This window comes from Cyclopterus lumpus, chromosome 5 (genome assembly GCF_009769545.1).
Source record: "Cyclopterus lumpus isolate fCycLum1 chromosome 5, fCycLum1.pri, whole genome shotgun sequence".
Classification (NCBI taxonomy): domain Eukaryota; kingdom Metazoa; phylum Chordata; class Actinopteri; order Perciformes; family Cyclopteridae; genus Cyclopterus; species Cyclopterus lumpus.
In genome coordinates, this window is record NC_046970.1 from 14,259,137 (window position 1) to 14,281,565 (window position 22,429).

General features: G+C 40.6%; 2 protein-coding genes across 2 annotated transcripts; one reads left to right on the top strand and one right to left on the bottom strand.

The window, feature by feature from the left end:
- Positions 1 to 3,355: 3,355 nt before the first annotated feature.
- LOC117730293 (G-protein coupled receptor 61-like) lies at positions 3,356 to 4,831 on the bottom strand. Its single transcript, XM_034531868.1, has one exon. It carries the CDS (start codon positions 4,760 to 4,762, stop codon positions 3,356 to 3,358), a length of 1,407 nt encoding a protein of 468 aa, XP_034387759.1. The 5' UTR covers positions 4,763 to 4,831.
- Positions 4,832 to 18,872: 14,041 nt separating this feature from the next.
- On the top strand, positions 18,873 to 21,774 carry LOC117730826 (amphoterin-induced protein 1-like). Its single transcript, XM_034532820.1, has 2 exons — positions 18,873 to 18,908; positions 20,170 to 21,774. The coding sequence occupies exon 2, from the start codon at positions 20,236 to 20,238 to the stop codon at positions 21,772 to 21,774; it is 1,539 nt and encodes a 512-aa protein (XP_034388711.1). The 5' UTR covers positions 18,873 to 18,908; positions 20,170 to 20,235.
- Positions 21,775 to 22,429: the final 655 nt, after the last annotated feature.

Sequence of the window (22,429 nt, forward strand, 5' to 3'; positions counted from 1 at the left end):
TACAAATTCAGTAAAATGTTGTAGTTGGTTATGGTGGAGCTCATTTGAGCTGTTTTATATGATATTGTATAGTTTAATTTACTGCACAACAATGAATTGTATTTAATAATGAAAATACAATGTCACATAAAAATAGTAGAGTGAAAAGTACGATATTTCCTTCAGAAGTGAGTAGAGGTATAGAGAGTATTGGAAAAATGGAATTAGTCCGCAAAACAGACAGACTATTTGCAAAAGCAAACTGGAAGACTGCCATACAAAATAAAATGTGAATGCATGTGTTGGCTGACTCAGGGCTTTTAAGACTGAAGTCCAACATTTCATTAAACCGTGCATGTTAAGTTGTTGTTTTTACAGATAAAATGTTTAAGAATTTTAATAGATTCTGTTGATCATAATACGGTGGGGATATATTTACTGGTACTGTACAATGTTTTCACTCTTCATTTTATATGATAAGAAGCTTTTAAAATAAGCAACATAGTGTTTACAATGCTCATACTAACACCATCATTATGTAGTACAATAATTTAAATATATTCAAAGATGGATATATTGTATCCTGTTGTACCTGTGCTTTCACTTCTATGTGATAAAGTGACATGAAAAATATTGAGTCAACGTGTTGGGTTTGTTCTGCAACAGCATTGCCCTTACAGGACAAGGCCCTTAACAATCACAATTAATTTTGAGAGAACAGCTTTACAGCAGATTATATCTTTCCTTCGGCAATCTAGCCATCACATACAGTTTCCACCTTCTAATTTCACCTGAAATAATTGTATCTTTTTTCTGTTCTTTATTTGAGTTTTTGTACAAGAGAAGTGCATTTTCAACAATATTTTAGTTTTATATTTTAGTTTAACTATGAGGTTAGATCATTTGTTTTGTAAACTGCTGCTGTCGGTGACAATACTTTATCATATCAGTACCAATTTAAATGTATTTAGCAGCTCAAGATTCAATTTATTGTTACTTTTGAAAAGTAACAATAAATCACTCGAAGAGGCCAGAAGTTGTGAAAGAAAAACAACAGCAAATAAAGTCAGCTCCAGTTTAATGTACAGAATGTATTTTAAGAAGTCTCAAATAAGGGTGTCTTGTTGGATTCCCAATAGTGCATGCTCCTCCTGCCGCCCACTACAGCACTGAGAAATGTCACTAGGTAATAATTGCCATGGGGATGGCAGATTCTGGCGAAGCTGGGGGCGGTTTGACTGAGGTCCGTCGCTGAGGTGTGAGGCCTTTCGCACACTAATATCTTCTAACAGAAATCAATCAATCTATCAATCTATCAATCTATCAATCTATCAATAAATCAATCAATCTATCTATCTATCTATCTATCTATCTATCTATCAATCTGTCTATCTATCTATCCATCTACCCATCTATTCACCTATATATCTATCTATCTATCTATCTATCTATCTATCTATCTATCCATCTATCTGTCTTTCGACAATTATAGCTTTACTTTCTGATGAAGGTCATATCACTGGCTTTAGCCTTTTGAAGTTAAATGTTACCTGAAGGTCAAAGTGTTTGAAGTGTATCCTCCTACCTCTCTCTTTGCAATGGATGTGTGGAATAAATGTATTTGTTACAGGAGCAGCTCCATAATGTTGGTAAAAGTATGAGAATGCATCGAAAATGTTTTACAAACATAGAAACTCTTTATTACAACAGTATCTCTCACTCAAGGTTTAGCCGTGTACTTTTCTAAAACCCATTCATATCATTGGTGTACAGTGGAAGTCCTTCTTTTATTTTTTATCACAGCATAAAAAAACAATCTTTGAACGAGTGAAAATCCTAACACAAACGTACAACATCATTCACAGTTTGTGATATTTAGATGTGATGAAAAGAGGATATTAAGCTCGATAAGTTATACATTTTGGATTGCATTTTCACTCCAAAAATATCTTTAAAACCCTGTATCCATATTACATAAGAAAGTCATTTCAATCAAAGATGTCCACATATAGTTTCTCGTATTTATCTCTAACAGTTTGCTATAAAATACAACTTCATCTCATCATCAAAATCTTCACTTGGAACTGTGCAGGAATATAAAATAACATTTATTTTTCCTGCATGTGAGGTACTGTAAAAACCCTGATGAGCAGAGTAGTCAAACTAAATCTAAATGTATTCTCCTTCCAGGATAAAAAATCTCCAAAACAGAAAAAGAAAAGAATAGGGTTGCATACCTATCAAAATACATCAGCCTCATTGTAATGAAATTCATAACAAATACATAGACTCAAAAAAACAGCATGCTGAGTGATACACACAACTCAAACTTATACAGTTTTACTAAATATAACATACAATTTGGCACATTTAACAAATTTAAGAAATAGAATAATATTTGAACGTAGTGCAGTGCATCAAGAGAATACAGATCTTTAAGATCTGTATCCAAATACACTGATAAATACATCACATGGCAGAAAGCTGTGTGACCCTTATGAGTCAAATCAACCTGCATCCTAAACTGGGTCTACTTTTTAGGAAATCAAAGAAAAAAAGATTTGTTTGGACAAGCAGCAAAGAAAGGAGAACACAAAAAAGTGGTTACCTGTAAACAACTGGTAGCAATTCCATGAGTTAGGCCACAATATGTACGTCTGCTAATTGATTATAATCAGATTGGTTAAGAGTGGCATTATCTCTAAAGAAAGCACGTCTACCAATCAAAAGTGACAGAAGTGCTTTTCCCTCAATTAATCCCTCAAATACTCATACTTGTGTGTATTTTATTGCTGTTTTCTTCAATATTACTTATTAGAAAAAAATCAACTTACTGGAGACTCAAAAATGATTTGGCAGTTACAAATACAGTATCAGTTGGTTTTGTGGAACCATTTCATCTTCATTTCACTGCACAATAATATAATTCATTTCAGGAATCGTTCCCTAATTTTCTGATAAAAAAGGAATTTTCTTAAAGCGTTAATTCGGTTACCTTCATAGAATCAAAGATATAATTAATGTTATTTTTATCTTTAAAAAAAGGCTTTAACTAGTTACACCAATAGTCGTCATAAAAGTTGTTTACTGTACAGAGCTGAGTGGTTGTGTGGAAGGCCATTGTTGCCATTTTTTAATCTAGCAGTAATTTCCCTGTTCACAAACAACAGTTTCAAACACATCTCAAACGACTGCATTTAATTGTATCATTGTGACTGTTAAAGAATGAAACTGATGAGGCAAAGTGCAATGATTCAAAATAAAATGTAAAGTTGTTTCAATTAACTGAGCTAGAAATAGAGAAACATGTTCTCACAGCAATAACTCTTAAAACAGTTCATATCTAAGTGATACAAATTAATCTTATTTAAAAAACTTAATTTTCTGTATATATGTGGTGGTTTTTTGCCTGCTCAGACTCAATAAACTCTGAAGTCTCCTCTGCAATCTGCCCAGGGATACGAAAATCTATCGGTATGGACTGTGCTGGCTCGGGTGGTTGGGACTGTGCCACTGGGCAGCAGGCCTCCCCTTTCGGGCTGGAGGTGCTGTGAGAGTTTTGAGGATCCATGTTGCAGCCGGTGCCCTGAAGAAACTGGAGGAAATTCTCCTCAATGGATCCTTCACGACTGGGTAGTCTGTCCTCCATCTCAAATCCTGCTCGACGAAACAGACAAGGCAGATGCTTGCCCAGCTCCTCCCGGATCTGTCTGTTGAGACAGCCATAGAAGAAGGGATTGGAGGTGAAGCAGAAGTAACCAATCCAGGTGACCACCTCCTCCAGAGACGCCATTGTGGCTGGAGGGCTGGCAGACAGTGCTGAATACAGGTGGAAAGTAAAGTAGGGCAGCCAGCAACAAAGGAATTGTCCACCTACTGCTGCCAACACTGCTGCAGCCTTTCCTCCCCCAAAGGGACGCTGCGGAGTCGCTCTGCCTGTCCCAGTCCCTGTCCCAGAGCTGGTAACCATCGTGGATCGGCTGCTCAGTGATTCTGACCGCTGCCGTCGAGGCGTGTCCATCCAGGTAGGCAGAGGCCCGTGGTGCATGGCTGCTACCCGAGCTACTTTGAACATATTGCAGTACACAACAAGAATGACCAGTAGTGGACACAGGAAATACACTAAAGTAAACAGGGCCATGAAGGCCAAGCGGTTTGAGCCTCCCCCTGTCCAATGTAGTGAGCAGCGCCTGTGACCTTGAGCAGGTGGAGATGGGACTGCCCCTCCTCCTCCTCCTCCCCCAACCCCACTACTCTCAAGAAGAGGAGTTCTTCCACCTTGTAGGAACCAAGCGAGCAGCGGCAGAGCAGACATGGCCAGGGCATTGACCCATATCCCCACCAGCACTGATGCTACCAGGCCAACAGTCATTTTTACTTCATAGCGCATCGGGTGTATGATGTAGTAATAACGCTCAACATTGATGACGGAGATAGAGAGGATGGCAGCGCTAACCAGGCACACACTGAGAAAGAGGTAGCTCCGGCACAGGGCCTCCCCGAAGAAGGCTCGGCTTGAGAGCATGCCAAGGGGCATCAGCACCAGGGCTGCCAGCAGGTCCACCACGCACAGGTGGAACACAAAGGCAAACTTGTGGAGCTGTGGGGCCTTTGCAATGACCGCCATGACAGCCACATTACCCACCACAGCCAGCAGATCCATGAGCAGCATGGCCAGCAGGGCTAGCGACTGGGACAGAGCCCAGCCCTCAGGCAGAAAGGAGGCAGACATGTTGGAGATGAGCTGTGGAGGTGGGTGGGAGGAGTTCCACATCGGCTCCATTGAAGGGTGGGATGAAGCAGGCAGGCAGGAGCAGTCACAGGCCCATCACCCATCCTTCAAAGCCAGGAAGTACGGCCAGAAAACAGCGGCTAGAAAATTAGGTCAAAAGCTGCCTTTTAGTCCGGAGGATGATGCTGCAGGAAGTTCAGATTTTATGATTCCTGTCCATTTAGAAAGTCTTCATGTCTGCAGTCACAACCCACCCTAAAAACAAGAAGGACAGATTGAAATAAATTGTGTGTTTATCTGAGTTTGCATGTGTATTCTCCTTATTTGCTCTTAAGGGTTATATGAACTAATCCTTCCAATCAGTTGCTCATGCTGAGTATTACTTTTGCCCAGCTACAATTAAGATTAATAGAGCAAGTGGAATTATTTTAACAATCATAAATCAGAATGCAAAAGAGTTGAGCTACTTGAACAGATTATAGTTAATAAATCTGCAATCAAATCATGATGATGCCCAAATCAAACATGCATGATCATATACTGATCCGCTAGAAAATAAATAACTTAAACTTTGAACTACCTTCTCTATACTAAATAAATAAAGATATATCCAGTCTGCTCCTTAGCTGAGAAACTGTGATTAGCGCTTTTCAAGCACACATCCTGTCAATGCACAAATGCATACTAATTCCCCAAATACAATCCTATCAACAAATAGGTGACAGCCCTTTTTCCATCACATCGACATCTGCTGTGTTAGCAGCTCTTGTTGAATGTATATACCCAGGGTGTAAACAAATTGTGTATGGCAAAACAAAACACAACATGTGTACTCCAATAGTATGTCTGTCTCTAAAGAAGCCCTGGATGAGTGAATGTAGTGTTTCAATTGGAAAACTTGAGGGTATTCACAGGCTACAGAGGCTGCCTGCATATTAGCTATACCTAGCTATTACAGACAACAAACAGACATGGGTGGCTGTCGCTATAAGTATCAAGGAAATCCAGTTGCTTACAGCTATAAATGCTCTCAGTACAGATGTAACAAAAGCCCAGGATGTTCTGCCCCTCCTGTTCGCAGTGATTGAGGCTTAAAATTGAGCTCTAACCTTCCTCCTCACCTATGAATGATTGCCTTCAGTGAGCAACATCTCTAAATCACACATAGGGGTACTCCCAATTCAGTCTAACCCTCCTGAGGGTTAGTCATGACTTACCGCCTACTCATTTATATATTAATCATTAATGCATTACACCCACTGTTAAAGCTCCACATTCTATATATCACATCACCATTGAATTAGAGTTCTCTGTGCAGTATGTAATCAGCAGATTAGAAGAAGATGGTGAGAGCAAGCAAGAAAATGTGATGAGAATCAGGGAGCGTGAGGGGAAGAAACAGAGAGAGCATCATGTACCTGAATCAGAGTATTTCCCGATGCAAGCTGTCTGCTGCTTTTGGTCTCTGAGGATAGAAACCTGGTGTAGCTCCCACTGCTGAGGTACCCAGTGGACATCATTCATTGCACTTTGTGAATGCTATTGAGGAACTTCCCACAAAACAAGCCTGTTTGTCTTCCCATCCCTTGATCTCCGCTGTGCATCCTCCTTCCTGGATGACTTGAGCTGTGGCAGCAGAGGCTTTTCTGAAACGATGCTGATGTAAATGCTTGCAAAGAGAAACCAGCTCACACTCTGCTTTCCCCCTCCACTCACACAGTGACTGCAGAGATGGAGCAGGAGGCAGAGAGAAACAGGACCAGAGCTGCCGTCTCCACAGGGTCCTAGTGTCCTCCCTTTTTCCTAAAATGTACCTTCAGAAATTAGGAACTGACTATGATGGAGGGGAAATGTTATGTTGTCGCTGTAGTTATTAATAGTGTAAGATTTTTTTATCAGGGTGGTGCGAGTGATGAAACAATTAAAAAAAACTACTGTAATATGAAGATATGTGTTATTTTATCTCAACATTTACTGGATTGTCTTGAGTTTGGTGAGCGCCTAATGACCTCTATGAAAACATAGGTCCAATATTATCATATATATTATCATATTATTCTTAAATAGTATTATAATCTATAAGTATCCCTCAATTCCATCACCAGGTCAACATCTCTACATTTTATGACAGGACACCTTTCAAAACAAAGACCACATTCTGGCCTGCTTTAGATTTAGGTCTGTACTATCACTTTAACATACTAACATGCTAAACCCATCTACACTTAGAATTGTACCATGCAAACTGTAGACCTATACATGTTACAAAACTAAATCTCCCCATCATCATACAGCATACAGTGATTGTTATCCAAATAGGCTAGTTAACATTAGCAGGTTAGCATGCTGATGAGAGTTTACAGGGCTGTAAACCTTGGCCGCTGAAGAATGGAAAAGTTGTCTCTCCATTTTTTATTCACCCAAGGCATTATTTTCTGGTGTGTAATATCATGACAACCTATAGGACTACTAGCATAGACATGAGCATTTAGTTTTAGTGGATCATATTCTTGAGGGATGCTTTAACGCTTAACAGATGACCTCTTTACAAAAAGATAGGAATATGCACAATTCATGACAACTCACCCTCTTATCTAATCCCTTATTTCTTGTTCCTCTCCCAGTAATGATTTGGGTTGTAATTTCATGGATTTAAGTGCCCTCCAGTACAAGATTTACTGACACAGTGAGGCATTGATTGGACCAGGCCTCGGCCTCCACAATCCCAGCTTCTCAAACTGGGCTCTTGTTGCCACGGAGATCTTTTTCATATACAGTCCATCTCATTGCTCTGTCAGTGGAGGACAATGAAATATGGGCTATTATGGGTGAAGCTACTCTTCTGAAGGAGCAACCATGAAGCTGCGTAATCCTAGGTGTTTTTCGTTTGCATTTATAAAGTTATTGATAACACACATAACATTTGCATATAGCATCACGTCTTGTACTCCTTACACCATTGAAACTGATTGTTTAATGTACCGGTAGTTCACTAATAGCTTCATTTTAATAATGCCACTGGTTAAATCACTGTGGTACTAATATGAAACATGTTGGTGCTTTCAGCCCACAAATCAGTGAACTTCATAGATGAAGTTACAGGTTAACTATAGTGGAAGGTACTTGTTATTTGTATTGCGAGCTTAGTGGTATTAAAGCTTTATTTTATTTTACTACTTCATGTATCACACTGCATACTGGAGCTGCAATAATTTGTTGATGCTTCTATTGGCCAAAAATTACTTGTCAAATATTTATTTAAGAGATTTTTGGCATCATCAAAAATGCTCCAAGCTCCTCAAATAAGAGGATGTTCTGCTTTTCTTTGTCTTACAAAGTTAATGTCTTTGCATTTTGGATGGTTAGTTGGACAAAAAGCAAAAGAGAGTCATTTTGTCACTATTACTGACTAATTGATTGATGAATCAAGAATATAATCAATGAAAATAACATGTTAACTTTATTTCAGTCTGTAAGATGGCATTTTTGTCCACAATCTTAGAATCCAAATATCCTTTACTCTTAAAGATCTGATACATCACAGTAGGAGACGACCATCATCATTTCTTGTCATCAGATTCCTCTATTTTGAATTTCACGTCAGCCTATATTAGCCTATGATCTTTTAAACCTAACTGATTACAAGCTAACAATGTCATCGGTCTCTTCCTGTCAATACTTCCAACACACCTGGACAGCAGAACATAAGAAAACACAATGCAGTTGGGTGGAGAAATTTAATGGACAGTGATTACTACTGTTGTCATGGTGAAGATGAATCAAGATGTCTGGCAACGCTGAGGGGAGATGGGAAACACGCTTGTGTAACACATAACGCCTCTTAAACAGTATATGGCAAAAACAACAAAACAAGTGTGGTGTGGTTTTGCGCATTGTGTGAGTGGGTCTGTCTGTTTTTATCTGGATTCAGGCATGCACACCTGTGTGTGCGTGTGTGTGCGTGTGTGTGTGTGTGCGTGCGTGCGTGCGTGCGTGCGTGCGTGCGTGCGTGTGTATGCGGTTTTGATTCATGACAAAAATAGCAGAGTCTTGCTCGGCTGGCAGCACCAATCGCTGCCGCCACAAATACAATGGTTTCCATGGCAACCTTGAAAATAGACTCTGCATTCGCACTCAGAAATAGCAAAGGACGCTGCACTAACCCCAGAGAGCTCCTACTGCCAATAATAACTACCCATAGATATAGACGCACAAATATCAGCCGCACTCAGAAATAATATAAGGCCATTACATTTACGAAAACATAATTACCGCAACCTACACAAACAATCAACTCCAATTCAAATACACATTTAGCACAGGTGTACCGAGTCATGCGGGAACATTAAGCAGCTCTGTGTTTAACAACATCAAAGCAATAGCACAGAGAGGTGGATCAGTCAAGCTCTGACATGATTAAAGGACAGAATCTTAACAAATCTCTAAAATACCAGACTAACAAGCATCTGGCACATCATATTTTCAGATTTCATGTAAACTTGTTGGAGTGATGTTACTGGAGATAAAGGGTGAAGTGATGAAAGGTACTTTGGGTGGAAGGGAGACATTCACTGTGTTTTATCTGAGGCAGAATCCTATCTTTTGGGGTTATTCTTTTGTTTAAAGGGATGCTAACTAACAATTAGTATCATTCACGATTAATCTGTAGATTATTTTTCTATATTAATTGATTATTTGATCTATAGAAGGTCAGAAAATAGTGACAAATGTCATGTTATGCCTTTTATGCTTTCATTTTACACCATAGCTTTTAACCATCAATCTATTATAAAACATTGTTGCCGATTAGTTTTATGTCAACTAATCGATTATTCGACTAAAAGTGCTGCTAGTTATGCCGTCAGTTAACATTCACCAGTCTGGAGCTTTATGTATTGTACATTGGAAATTATACATGATGTTCATGAGTCATTCATAATGTTGCTGTTTTTTTCTGAATCACTGTGCTGCAGTAAGGTTTTTCCTCTGAAATCAGTATGCATTGAATTATTTTCAGGCAGATACCGGCTGTGATGCAAATGTTTGCTTCTCATCAATGACATAAATGTATTGTTTTTGGAATGATGATGATGATGATTTGGTTTCCTCTCTATCGATCCAAAAGTCTCTTTTTGAAGGAGCACTTGGAGTTCAGAAAGTTTGACAGCGACAACTGCAATTCAGTCCATTTGTCACAGGAAAACAGGAATTCAACCCAAATGCATACAGATGAGGAGATAACCGGATGAATTCAGGTATTTGCTCACAGGGATCAAGAGTTCAAATGCCAGTGTGTCCACAGACAGGCAACAGGGTCAGTGGTTAGCAGGTCCGTCTTTCAATCCGGGGGTTGGCAGTTCAATCCCCGCCCTAGTGTGATGTGTCCTTGAGCAAGACACTTAATTGCTCCCTGTAGCTGTGTCTACAGTGTATGATTGTAAGTCGGTTTGGATAAAAGCGTCAATAAGACACTGAATAGCAACGATGATGATCTGATAAATCAACAAAGAAACTAAACTCCTTGTGACACAATAAAAACATTATGTGAAGTACTGAATTTACAAAATACCTTCATCATAAATGAAGTGAGTCCAAGTAATTGACAATGTGCAAGTTCTTTCAGTCAGAGTTTATGATCTGATACTCTATACTGGTGTCTCTCTGCTTCATAACATTTTCAAAATGAGGGCGCCTTCAATGAGACAAATAAAATTTGTGGAGGAAGAAAAATTGCTCAACTAAAATATTAGTTGTTCTTAAATAAATTAGACATTAAACTAATCAGACATTCTTCTTTTAGTCTGTCAATCATTGCTGGCATGAGGTCTGTTCCAAGAAGCAGATATACTCAGTTGTCTGGATAACATGTTTAAAATGGTGTTATTTTTTTGGTAAAGTTATCCATATAACTCAGCAAGGCGCCTCTTGATCAGGCCCCTGAACATGTCTGCTATGCCAGATGGTGGCAGTGTATCCATTATGTTGCTTCCCCCACTGTAACTGAGATTACAGTAATAGCTCTAGCACCTGTTTTGGTAATGCATTATTATAAATAGCCTCATGCACTTATCCACATCAAAAAGCTCAATTGAACATGCATGTACCTGAACACAAATGTGATACACAGTTGTAATAAGACAAATTCTCCTGCACACCTTAGTTACCGTGTACATTCTTGTAATTAAACAGGTAGTATTGGCACATCACAATAATACATGAACATCACATGGAGTTACCTACCAAACATTAAAAGATCATATTCACTTTTTACAACTATAAAACTAGGATTTTATTGTGGGGTTTTGGTGCATTGGACACATTTTCTATGTCTATTGTATCTTGCTGTACAATCATGTTTTGTGTGTGCGAGATTATACTGAACCTAATTGTTCTTCTATTATACAAAGAAGCTATGTAACTGTTCTTGCTTTCTCACCGAGGGCTTCATTAATTTTTTCATCTATTCTCTCTGTGCCTTTGAATGAATTTCAGTGTGTGGTACATCCAACACATTACTGTCATAGATCACTATGGATCCTACACTGAGGAAAAGCAGCGTAAAAAAAAGACAAAATATGCAACTAAAACCATCCATCCATCCATCCATCCATCCATTTTCAATACCGCTTATCTTCATTAGGGTTGCGGGGGCGCTGGAGCCTATCCCAGCTGACATAGGGCGAAGGCAAGGGACACCCTGGACAGCCGCCAGTCCATCGAGGGCACATGTAGGGACATACAACCATTCACTCTCACATTCACACCTATGGGCAATTTAAAGATCAATTAACCTGCAGCATGTCTTTGGACTGTGGGAGGAAGCCGGAGAGCCCGGAGAGAACCCACGCTGCCACGGGGAGAACATGCAAACTCCACACAGAAGGACCGCTCCGACCGGGAATTGAACCCGCGGCCCTCTTGCTGTGAGGCGACAGTGCTAGCCACTACACCACCGTGCAGGCAACTAAAACCATACTACAAAAATATCGATGATTTGCAAGCTGTAATATCGTTGTTGTTTCAATTCAGTGTAAAAGTAAATATAAATCTACGCTTCAAAGTCAAGGAACAAGAAAAAGTTTGACCTTTATCTTTTTAATTAAACACAAACGCCATAATGTGTTTTTCATATAACATGCACTCATGCGTTTTATAGTTTTTAATTTATTGCCATGTTATTCTGCAGTCACTCAGAATTAGTCTCATCTATATTATATTAAAAGGACTTTGAGCAAGCCTGAGATTGTACACCTTTGTCCTTCCTGCCTGCAATTCAACAGTAAAGTAAATAAGAACATGTTTTGTTGATCCCTAACCTCAATAATTATACATGTATTATGTAAAACGATTATATATATTTTATTTACAAACATGCATTATATATGACACATATGAAAGCATCATGGCACATCAGTTCATATCATGAACAAAATATAGTATTTCAGCTCATCACCCTGACAATGTAACATAACCAGGATCAGTTCTTACAAAATTATTATATCAATTATTATTCCAGCTGTGAGCAACAAGCAGCTCATCTTGAGGAAAGACGTTGTTCTCATTTTGCTGATGGAGCGTCGTGGGCTGGATTGAATATTGCCACAACATGCTGCCACTGCCCCAGAGCTTTCCTCATTTATAATTCACAAGAGAAAACTATAAATCTCGAGAGTGAGGAACGCCCATCCACCAGGCCTCTGCCGAAATCAACCCCGCTACCTGATACTTCCTGAGCCAAAGATCATCAGATTGAATCAGCCTTAAGAACATCCTGTTTTTGCATAACTCGTTCCAGAACCGAAAACCACAATTGCCGAGAGACAATAATGAAGATAATGAAGATAGAAATACGACATCCATCAGAGAGAGCCTAACAGTATAATTAATAATTGTAATTTTGTTTAAGAAAAGGATGTATGAGTTATGTCCTTTGTGAAGATTGTCTTCATAAAGATAGATGGATAAGATAAAGGTGGGGATATGCTCAATGTTTTTTTATTGTCAACAAATCCCAGAAAACCAACCGAAACCAACAGGCGCATTAATAAATCTCTCAGGACTTCCAAACTTCTCCAAACTGTATGTGGCTGTCAGCATCAAGCCCATTAGCTCCAAGAGGAAAATCCTTAAAACGCACTATGTTAGTATATTTATAAATGAATGTGCAGTTATTTTCTAAAACAGCTTTGGACTATAGTTGTTTGAAACTGTTACTCAGGCTGGTGTAAATAGGGTGTTTGTTGGGGACTATTTTCAACAGCGGATTAATACATAGTTGGTAAGATTGTGAGCATGCTGCAATAAACTACAGTGCCCATTTTTCATCATATTAAAGGAACATTTTAGCCAGTGCAACAATGTGTTTAATAGTTTTTGGACAACAATGGAGGTCTATGGCACAGAGGATCAGGTTTTGACTGCACAGACAATGATTGTACTGGTAAATATAATCGTGGGATTTAAAGATTTGCTGGTATTTGAGCATGAGTACATCATACTTGCACATTTTAACTTCAGAACAAATCCACAAGGCCACATTCCCTGCATCATAGCAGCTGCAGAAGTGGAATAATGTGCCTGTTTTCATGTGTGTGTGTGTGTGTGTGTGTGTGTGTGTGTGTGTGTGTGTGTGTGTATTTCCGTGGTAATGATGGGTAATTACTGCTATTGAGACCAATGTCGCATTATTATACAGTGGAGATTGTAGATGCATTGTGCCTGCACAGCTTGGTCTCAGCGACACAGCTCCATATCTCGCTCAACCTCAAGTAATCTTGGTATATGTTTTTGTAGTCTAGTGAAAGCCATGTATCTTTATATTTGATTATTTTCACGTTTTCAAATAAGTCATTATAGGCTCAATGCTTTTTTGTGGGTTCAGGCAATTCTCTTTAGTCGTAAACTAAAAACACTCTAAAAATAAATTGTGTGGTGGATACAATCTTTTCCATAATGCTCAGCAGCAGTTGCATTCTGGCCCTGAATGAAGGGTATTGCATATAATGACTCACACAATGCAGCAGTATTTAGGATAAAAAAAAGATGTCCTCTACATCTCTTATAAATTCTCCCCTAAGTCCTCAAAGTAATGCAAACTACTTTAGTAAAGGATGTAAGCATGGATCCTGACAGTCATCTGACAAAAAGATGAAGTAATATATATACGACATTCAGAGCATGAGTATAGCAGCAAACAACTACTGACTATATTTACTTGAGCAGAGAAGTCATTCTCCCACCGTATGTTTGTTATGAGAGCTTGTCCTTGCTCTGTTAACCAGCAAGGCCGGCCATGCGCACTTTTAGGCCATATGAGTGCATGTGAGAGTGCCCCCACTAGTTAGCTCTGAACTGCTCTCATAAAGCATTTATAGATGATAACGCAGCCCCGATTGACAGAGTTGAAGAGTAGCACCAATCCTCCGGTTCCCCCTTAGGTAAACACATTACATTACATTACATTACATGTCATTTAGCTGACGCTTTTATCCAAAGCGACTTACAATCATGTTGCATTCATACACTGTAGACACAGCTACAGGGAACAATGCAGGGTTAAGTGTCTTGCTCAAGGACACATTGACTAGGGCGGGGATTGAACCGCAAACCCCCTGATTGAAAGACGGGCATGGTAACCACTGACCCACAGTCGCCCTTAGCTCGGTCAGCAAGTTTACTGTAGTTTTCTTCTTTACCACTATTAGCACCATTAGCTATGGCGTCGCCATGTTGATTACCGTTGAGAGGAAATAGAAATGCTCCCAATCTTCCGTATGCACCTTTAATGATGATAATCACATAATATTCATTGTGTGTACACAGTGCCGTAACGGAAACACATGAGGCCCCCCTGCAGAATAACCTTGAGAGGGCCCCCCCCTCCCCCCCATATGTAAGCGATAATGTATTGTCCGGCGGTCATTATCCAAAGATAAACAAACAGGACCCAAGCTTTTCTTTTGAGGGAAATTTATTCAATCAGAAAAAAACAGCTCAAACAGAGAACAAATGTATTCCAACAGAAACAAAACATATGCTAGGGCCTATAAAACAGCTCAAACAGAACATATGTTACAACAACATAACAAATATGCCTACATATAGTCGATACACCGGTAGGCTACTTTCTACAGGTTTGCATTTGAATACACATGTGCGCGTCTTTTAGCAAATCTGTGTGCAAAGTCTTCAACCATGCTCTTTACATCTAAACTGCGCGCACGTTTATTCTCTATGCTAAGGACGGCCAGACCTGACAGCCTCTCTTGTGACATGGAGCTTCTGAGATATGTTTTGATCAGTTTTAGCTTGGAAAATGACCTTTCTTACTTAACGGTTACTTTTATTATTTTGTACAGAGCCGTTGTCTTCTCAAAAGGGTTGCAGTGTTGTACAACGTGAAATGAAGTTAAACAACGATGTGGTTGTGGAGATAATTAAGGAAACGTGTCCGATAATGGGTGCAGGGGGTATAGTGAGAGCATAGGTTTAATAAGGTTAATGTATTTTCAAGCACAACACATAGACAGAGCAGTACAGCTGTCAATGTATAACGTTAGCTACGTGGTAATGTTAGCTATAGCAAACAGTACAATACCTGTCTCTTCTGGCAGATGAGTGCATCCTTCACCAGCTGGTCGAAAAAGACTTGTAATTTTGGGAAGTTTGGCATTTAATTCAGAAATGTTCTGTTTTGAATGCCGCTTTTGGGCACCACTTTTAAATGTGCGTTTCATTTTTCCTCAAGAGAAATTTCCTCGTAGTTCTCCCAGAATACACCGCGGCCCAACAATAACACCAGTCCGCGTAGCAGGAGACCCTAGTGGTTGCCTGTTACGATTGCCTTTACAACTATTATTTAAAACTTATAAAGCCAGTTTAAAATACTTTTTTTATTGTGTAGCTTTATATGAGAGAGACAACTTTGAGGGATATCTTAATGTTATTACGTAATGTAATATTATTTATTTATTACATTATTCGGCCCAGATTCGGCAGCCGATAAACCGGTTGCCATGTCTCAGACAGAATCTGCCCATGTCCGTAACAGCTACACCTGGGCCAGACATGGCAACAGTGAAATGTGCCAAAGGTGGCTCACATTTGGCCGCATCGAGCCGGAACACAGCCGAGTCAGCCGACACTTAGCCGCAATACGGTCGAGTGCGCTGGCTAGTGTTGGATTAAAAAAAAAAATTGCCATGCGAGGCCCCCTGTCACTGCGAGGCCCCCCCGCAGTGCGGGGGCTGCGGGGGTGATCTCTACGGGCCTGTGTGTACAGTACTCCATGAGCTGATCCTTACACATCATTCTCCAGAAGGACATGTCATTTGTAAGAGTTTATTTGTGCAAACATTTGATCAAGCTTGTATCATTATCCAAGTTTTGATGCATTCATCACATCCCTGAAAGCATTGGATCTTATTATTATGCATTGTAAAATATAAAGGATGTATCAGAAGGAAGGACAGGCTAAATTTAACATTCACCAGAGGTGACATACATTTTGTGGACTCTATTTGAATCCTTAGAATACAAAGTATCTTTGACTTTGAGCAATCTGGTTAATTTAACAGGGAAGCAATCATTCCTGTTATTACTACAAGGCCATGATGGCATTTAAATGTTTTTAAAAAAACTATAAAACATAGTGTACAAATTCCATCCATCCATCCATCCATTTTCAATACCGCTTATCCTCATTAGGGTCGCGGGGGCGCTGGAGCCTATCCCAGCTGACATAGGGCGAAGGCAGGGGACACCCTGGACAGGCCGCCAGTCCATCGAGGGCACATGTAGGGACATACAACCATTCACTCTCACATTCACACCTATGGGCAATTTAGAGATCAATTAACCTGCAGCATGTCTTTGGACTGTGGGAGGAAGCCGGAGAGCCCGGAGAGAACCCACGCTGCCACGGGGAGAACATGCAAACTCCACACAGAAGGACCGCTCCGACCGGGAATTGAACCCGAGGCGACAGTGCTAGCCACTACACCACCGTGCAGCCCTAGTGTACAAATTGTATGATTTAATTTCCTTTTTTTTCTTTTCAAATTGACATGAGCAGCTTTGAGTAGAACCTTTCAGCCAATTCTGAAGATTGTTTATAGCAAAGGTAGGTTGTATTATTATATAGTATTTTGACCTTATGTTTATTTCTTTTGACAGGATGTGGACTAGATTAATTAAAGTCTGAATGTAAAACTATCTGGACAATGCAATGTTGTCCTGTTAGTGGGTACCCACAGTGTGACTCGATGCACAATTGAAATCGTGTCACAGTTCAACCCTTTTAATCAAAGATTTGCAGGTCAATGTCAAGTGCTGCACGTCGAACTTTTGCTACGAGCTGACGTTGTATGATTCCTTCTGTGTTCACTCTCTTCACCCATTACAATAATTTCATACTGCACATGGTGCTCTATATGTTTGCTTTCTTCACCATCCCCGCCTACCATTGGCAGCCATAGCAACCAGATCTGTGGACCATTTAATCCTCACATTACTTTTTATGTGAGGGTGTCTCTGTGAAGTGACCTTGTGCTCGGAAGATTGATAACAAGATATTTTAATGTACATGAGCTGAGTGGTCATCTGTCATGTTGACTTCTGCATCGTTGCCCTTTTCACCTTCAGCTTTAGACTCCAATCATCAGCATGTGTGTTCTGGTATTCTGCTTGTGGTTTTCAGCACAGTGGCACTTTATAGCCTTTTATAGCCTATAATTTGTTATATTGTGTCCTGCATGCAGGTTTTCCTGTCTTCTAGTCTGCCTAATATCAGATGTAACCCTCAACATGAATCAAACTGACTGTGATGTGTTTTGTGTGTGTGTATTTGAGTCGTCCTTACTGCATGCAAGTTAACTCATCAATACAATACGTGTATCCAGTTGCCGTAAATGTGCACTATGACTATGACACTGTGACTATGTATAAACGTTCAACTATCCCAGGGCAGCTGGTGTGAATAATAATGAACGAGTAAAAAAGACCTAAAAACCCATGTCCGCTACCTGACCAGCACCAAACAGACACAGTTAGTCACCAGATGGTGAACATAGTCACTCAGGAGGTGGAGACCAAAACCAGAGCTTGAAGAGAGTGAATAGAAACTCAACTCCAAATTAACGATAAAGTTGCTTAGTAACAGCTGGTAAGTTCACCACATCAACTTAAACAACGATGATATGAAGATGGTGTGTTCAAAACCATCTATTGTGCCAGCAGTGGCCAAAAACAACTTAATTGTTTTGGTTTTGTGATAATATGTAGCATTTTCCTAAAACATGTGTGTACAATCGCATGATCACATTACAAACCTGGGGCCAGGTATTATGAGATAGAAAACTCACATTGCACAGAAAGTGGGAGGAGGAATATAAAAAGAGCTGAACTCCAACAAAGACAGGCTGGTCAACTCAAGGTGGAAAGAGTATGAATTATATAAATAACTCAAATGAACGGCACATGCTGGGGCCTCATGTATAAATCGTACTGATGTAATGAAGTGACTGTATTAAAAGCTCGTTTTCACAACATACTGATATTGATCCCTCACACACTGCTGCATGCACCTCACATCCTGTGTTAAAGACAGCTGCAGTTCACACATTTGCCCTGTCCTTCACCAGAGTGATGAACCAGAGGGAAGGACCTCATCAAAAGAAAGGATAAATTACATCATCCCCGAGGTCTCCCCTGGCTCTTAAAAAAGACGCATCATGATAATGGGAAATATAGCCCTGGGGAAAGAAATGACAACAGGAAAAACCAGCGTGCAACGATCTGGAGCTCATGTTTACCACACGGCATGGAAATCATCATTCAACTGATTAATACAGATTTTAAATACAGATTTCAGACATTAGATGTTGCTGGTATGGCTATCAGCCTAATAACAGAGCACTTGATCATCTGAGGATGAAGTGTAGCCTAATATAGTCTAGCACTTATACATGTTGAGAGGGAGAGGGACACACCCCCTGCTCTGCTGTTTGCGCCCCTCAGATCAACTATCAGATGGTTGCATTTCCTCATCAGTGCGGACCGCAGACCGGCTTTCCCCCGGTCATTCTGAGCGTTCTGGAGATCGCTGCTGCCGTGATGAAGAGGATGCGACTGTCCTGTAGCTGATCGCCTCCAAGACCAGACCCTCTTTTCTCTTCGGATCTTTAGAAACCAAGAAAAGGTAAAGTAACTAGCGGGCGGGACACCTTAGCCTGCTGGGGCAAATGCCTCTGACATAATAAGGAGATGTGATGATGGTCGGAGGAGGCAGATCAAACAAACTGCAGCCTGTTAATAATCTTTCAGGATATCTATTGTATTTTATATGATGCTGAGATTCATTTCGCTAATTCATCAATTGTGTTATGACGACATAGTTTGCTGCCCGTACATCTTCATTAACCTTTTGACCATCTGGTGCACCCATATCATTGTCAGCCAATTGAATGGGCGTTATCTAAATGCTTCATCCGGGCCAAATTGGCCCGAGCACGTTGTGAAAGTGAAACTTAATGTTGTGAATTACAACAAGAACAAATACAGGTTTCGACAACAAAACTACTTGGTTAGGTTTTTAGGTAAAGATTGGTGTTTTGAAAAAAATGTGTATGCTTATTTATGATTTATTTAACTTACGTATAAATCAAAATAAATCAACATCCTCTTTTGGTTTCACACAGTACCAAGCCCCCAGCCAGGCTCCTGTCTAGATGGTAGCCCTCGATTTGCAAAACTCTTGCGAGATTGGTGAGGTTTGCATTGACCTTGAGTGGTTATGATTTTCTATAATTAGACTTACTAGAGTTTTTGCAAGTTCCCCAATATGAGCTGCAGGGTTTAAAGTCCAATTTAACAGTGGCCAAAGCATGGAATTATAACTTCTAGGTCCATCAAATTTTCCCATGGACTTACATCGTGGACGAGACATCTGATTCATGGATGCAGAAGATTCAATTAATTTAATAAGTGTAATTGTTTTGGCTTAATACACCACTGAGCGACTTTCATTGAAATGAACGGGGCCCCACCTCCAATGCTGTATGCAGCTCTCTTTATACATCAATGCACAGGACACGAACAGCAGTCTTCTGCATCAAGGTTCTGTGTTTGAGCTTCCATCTCCCATTTGTTTGACCCATCCATCACTCCTGTCATAATTACTACAATTTCTAGAGATTGGCAGCATCTTTTTGTATTTGTATTGGTGATCAACCATAATACGTGTAACAGGCTCCTTTTTACCCATAACTCTGTAGCTAACAACTGTTTATATTGCCCATTCAATCCGCTTATAACATTCAAAGCAGGTGTCTAGTTAAGAGCTTCTGAAATGCACCCCTGGGTGCATTAGAGCATGAGATGTTGTGAGCATTAACAAAAATACTAAATATCTGTCATTTAGACCCCTCAGTGCTGATTTATTGATCACATTATCCATGCAGCTCGACCAATCTCCCCTGAAGACTAGAAGACATCCAGACTGCTGTAGTCTATATAACCTTGACACAATGGGGGAGTCACTTTGGATTTCCCATGGTGCGACTGAAGCGGCGTTCAGAGGAAGGAGCTTTATCGCAGTTCTACCTCTGGCTTTGTTGTTGCCAACAGTAAGAGTCAGTACCCAGTCGATAGGAAGCCCTCTGGACTGTCACAAGACTTGTGTGTGTGCCAGCAACATTGTCAGCTGTTCCAAGATAAATCTAACCAACGTTCCCATCACTCTTCCACAATATACAGCTGTTCTGGACCTCAGCTTCAACACCATCACCAAGCTACGTGCTGAGTGGACCCCTGTCACACTCGACAGACTACACAGCCTGCTTCTCAGCCACAATGGCCTCACCTTCCTCTCCTCTGAGGCCTTTGTGAATGTGAAAAAGCTTCAATACCTGGACCTTTCTTCTAATGGAATCCGCCAGCTGGACGAGTACATTTTTGAGCCTCTTGAGCACCTGGAGGTGTTGCTGCTTTACAGCAACCGCATCTCTCAGATAGATCGCACTGCCTTCTCTGGTCTCCTCAGCCTGCAGAAGCTCTACCTGAGCCACAACCAGATCTCACGCTTCCCCTTGGAGCTGGTGAAGGAGCGGAGCCGCCTGGAAACTCTTAGACTGCTGGATGTGTCCTCTAATCGAATCAAAGCCCTGTCCCTCAATGAACTTATGGCTCTGCCCGCCTGGATCAAGAATGGCCTGTACTTTCATAACAACCCTCTGCCCTGCAGCTGCGAGTTGCATAAAGTGGTAGCACGCTGGTACCTCAAGGAGCTCAGCTCTGCCACAGACTTCAGGGGAAGCCACACTTGTCTGTTACCCGGTCAGCAGAAAGAGAAAATTGCCATAATGGATCTGAACAAGGTGTATTTGAACTGCACTGAGGTCATCAGTATGGACAAAATAGCTTACTTGGAGCAGTCCCTAGTCCTGGACTGTGACACCAGGGAGAGGAACATGATGAAGAGCTGGGTGCTACCTGGAAACACCCCAGTGTCTCCAGCATGTAAGACTGCTGTGATGCGTCCTGATGATGGCAGTCTCCAGATTGGGCCTCTGAAAGCAGAGGACTCTGGGGTGTACACCTGCTATGCCACCAGTGAATCCTTCAATGAGACAGTTTATGTAACTGTAATGGTGTTTAATTCCACTGAGATTGGGGGGCTGGAGAACCTAAAAACAGCCTACACCACCCTCATAGGATGTCTGGTCAGTTTAGTTATGGTTCTCATCTACCTCTATCTCACACCCTGCCGCTACGCTTGTTGTCCAGGTCAGGGTCTTGAGAAAAGCGACCCCAGAGACAGCCTCCACTCTTCAACTGTTAGCATCTCTCACGCACATGTGGAGAAGGGGCAAGACAGAGTGGTAGGCGGAGGCTTCGCCAACAAACACGGCGCCTTTCTGCAGCCCAAGGACCAGCTGGAGCAGAATGGGAGGTTGAACCCAATAGGCGAGGAAGAGGAGGAGTGGCAGAGGGACACCAGGGAGAGAAGGAGGTCTGACGCGGAGTCTGTCAGCTCTGTGTGCTCCGATACCCCCATGGTGGTGTAAAAGTCAGAGGCATCGCCGGAGGGTAAGACAGTGATGTTTCGACCCATGTGGCTGCTACACAGAAATCTATGCTTTAAATGTGTGCAAGATTCACAAGTTAAAGCTTTAGTTGTCATTCACAGCTGATGGCATGTATTGTTGATAATAAACAAACTGTCAGAGCAATGTCTTGATAAAAGAGCAATTTAGAAACGCCACAAAATAATAATGCAGAGAAATGTGGTTAAAATCATTTGTGACCTGAAATATTTTTGATTGTTATCTCAGTTGTTGCACATAATTGCAATTGTTTGTTTTATTGCTGAACCTAAATTGTCATTCAAAAAATACAACTAATGCTCTTAATATTTGCAATAGTGTCACTTTTACGGCAAACCATTGGCTGGCCCTGCAAGAAATTGCTCTTCGCGTAGGAATTTAACAGTTTAAAATGTGTTAGAAATATATATATCTTATTAGAAATAAGAAATATACAAATCCTCACTAATTACTCAGAGAAAACAAACACAAACAGACTGAAAACAGCTTGCTACTACTTAAAGTTATCCAGCTTCTTTATGCACTTGGGATCATAACACTACAAAGATTGAAAGTTTTGAAGATGTTGGACAAAAATTGCTGCTTGAAAGAGAAGCTATTTTTATGCAGAGCTTGC

What these genes read in the sequence shown, in the direction of transcription:
- LOC117730293 (XM_034531868.1), bottom strand. Translation starts at nt 4,762, where the DNA reads ATGGAGCCGATGTGGAACTCCTCCCACCCACCTCCACAGCTCATCTCC.
- LOC117730826 (XM_034532820.1), top strand. Translation starts at nt 20,236, where the DNA reads ATGGGGGAGTCACTTTGGATTTCCCATGGTGCGACTGAAGCGGCGTTC.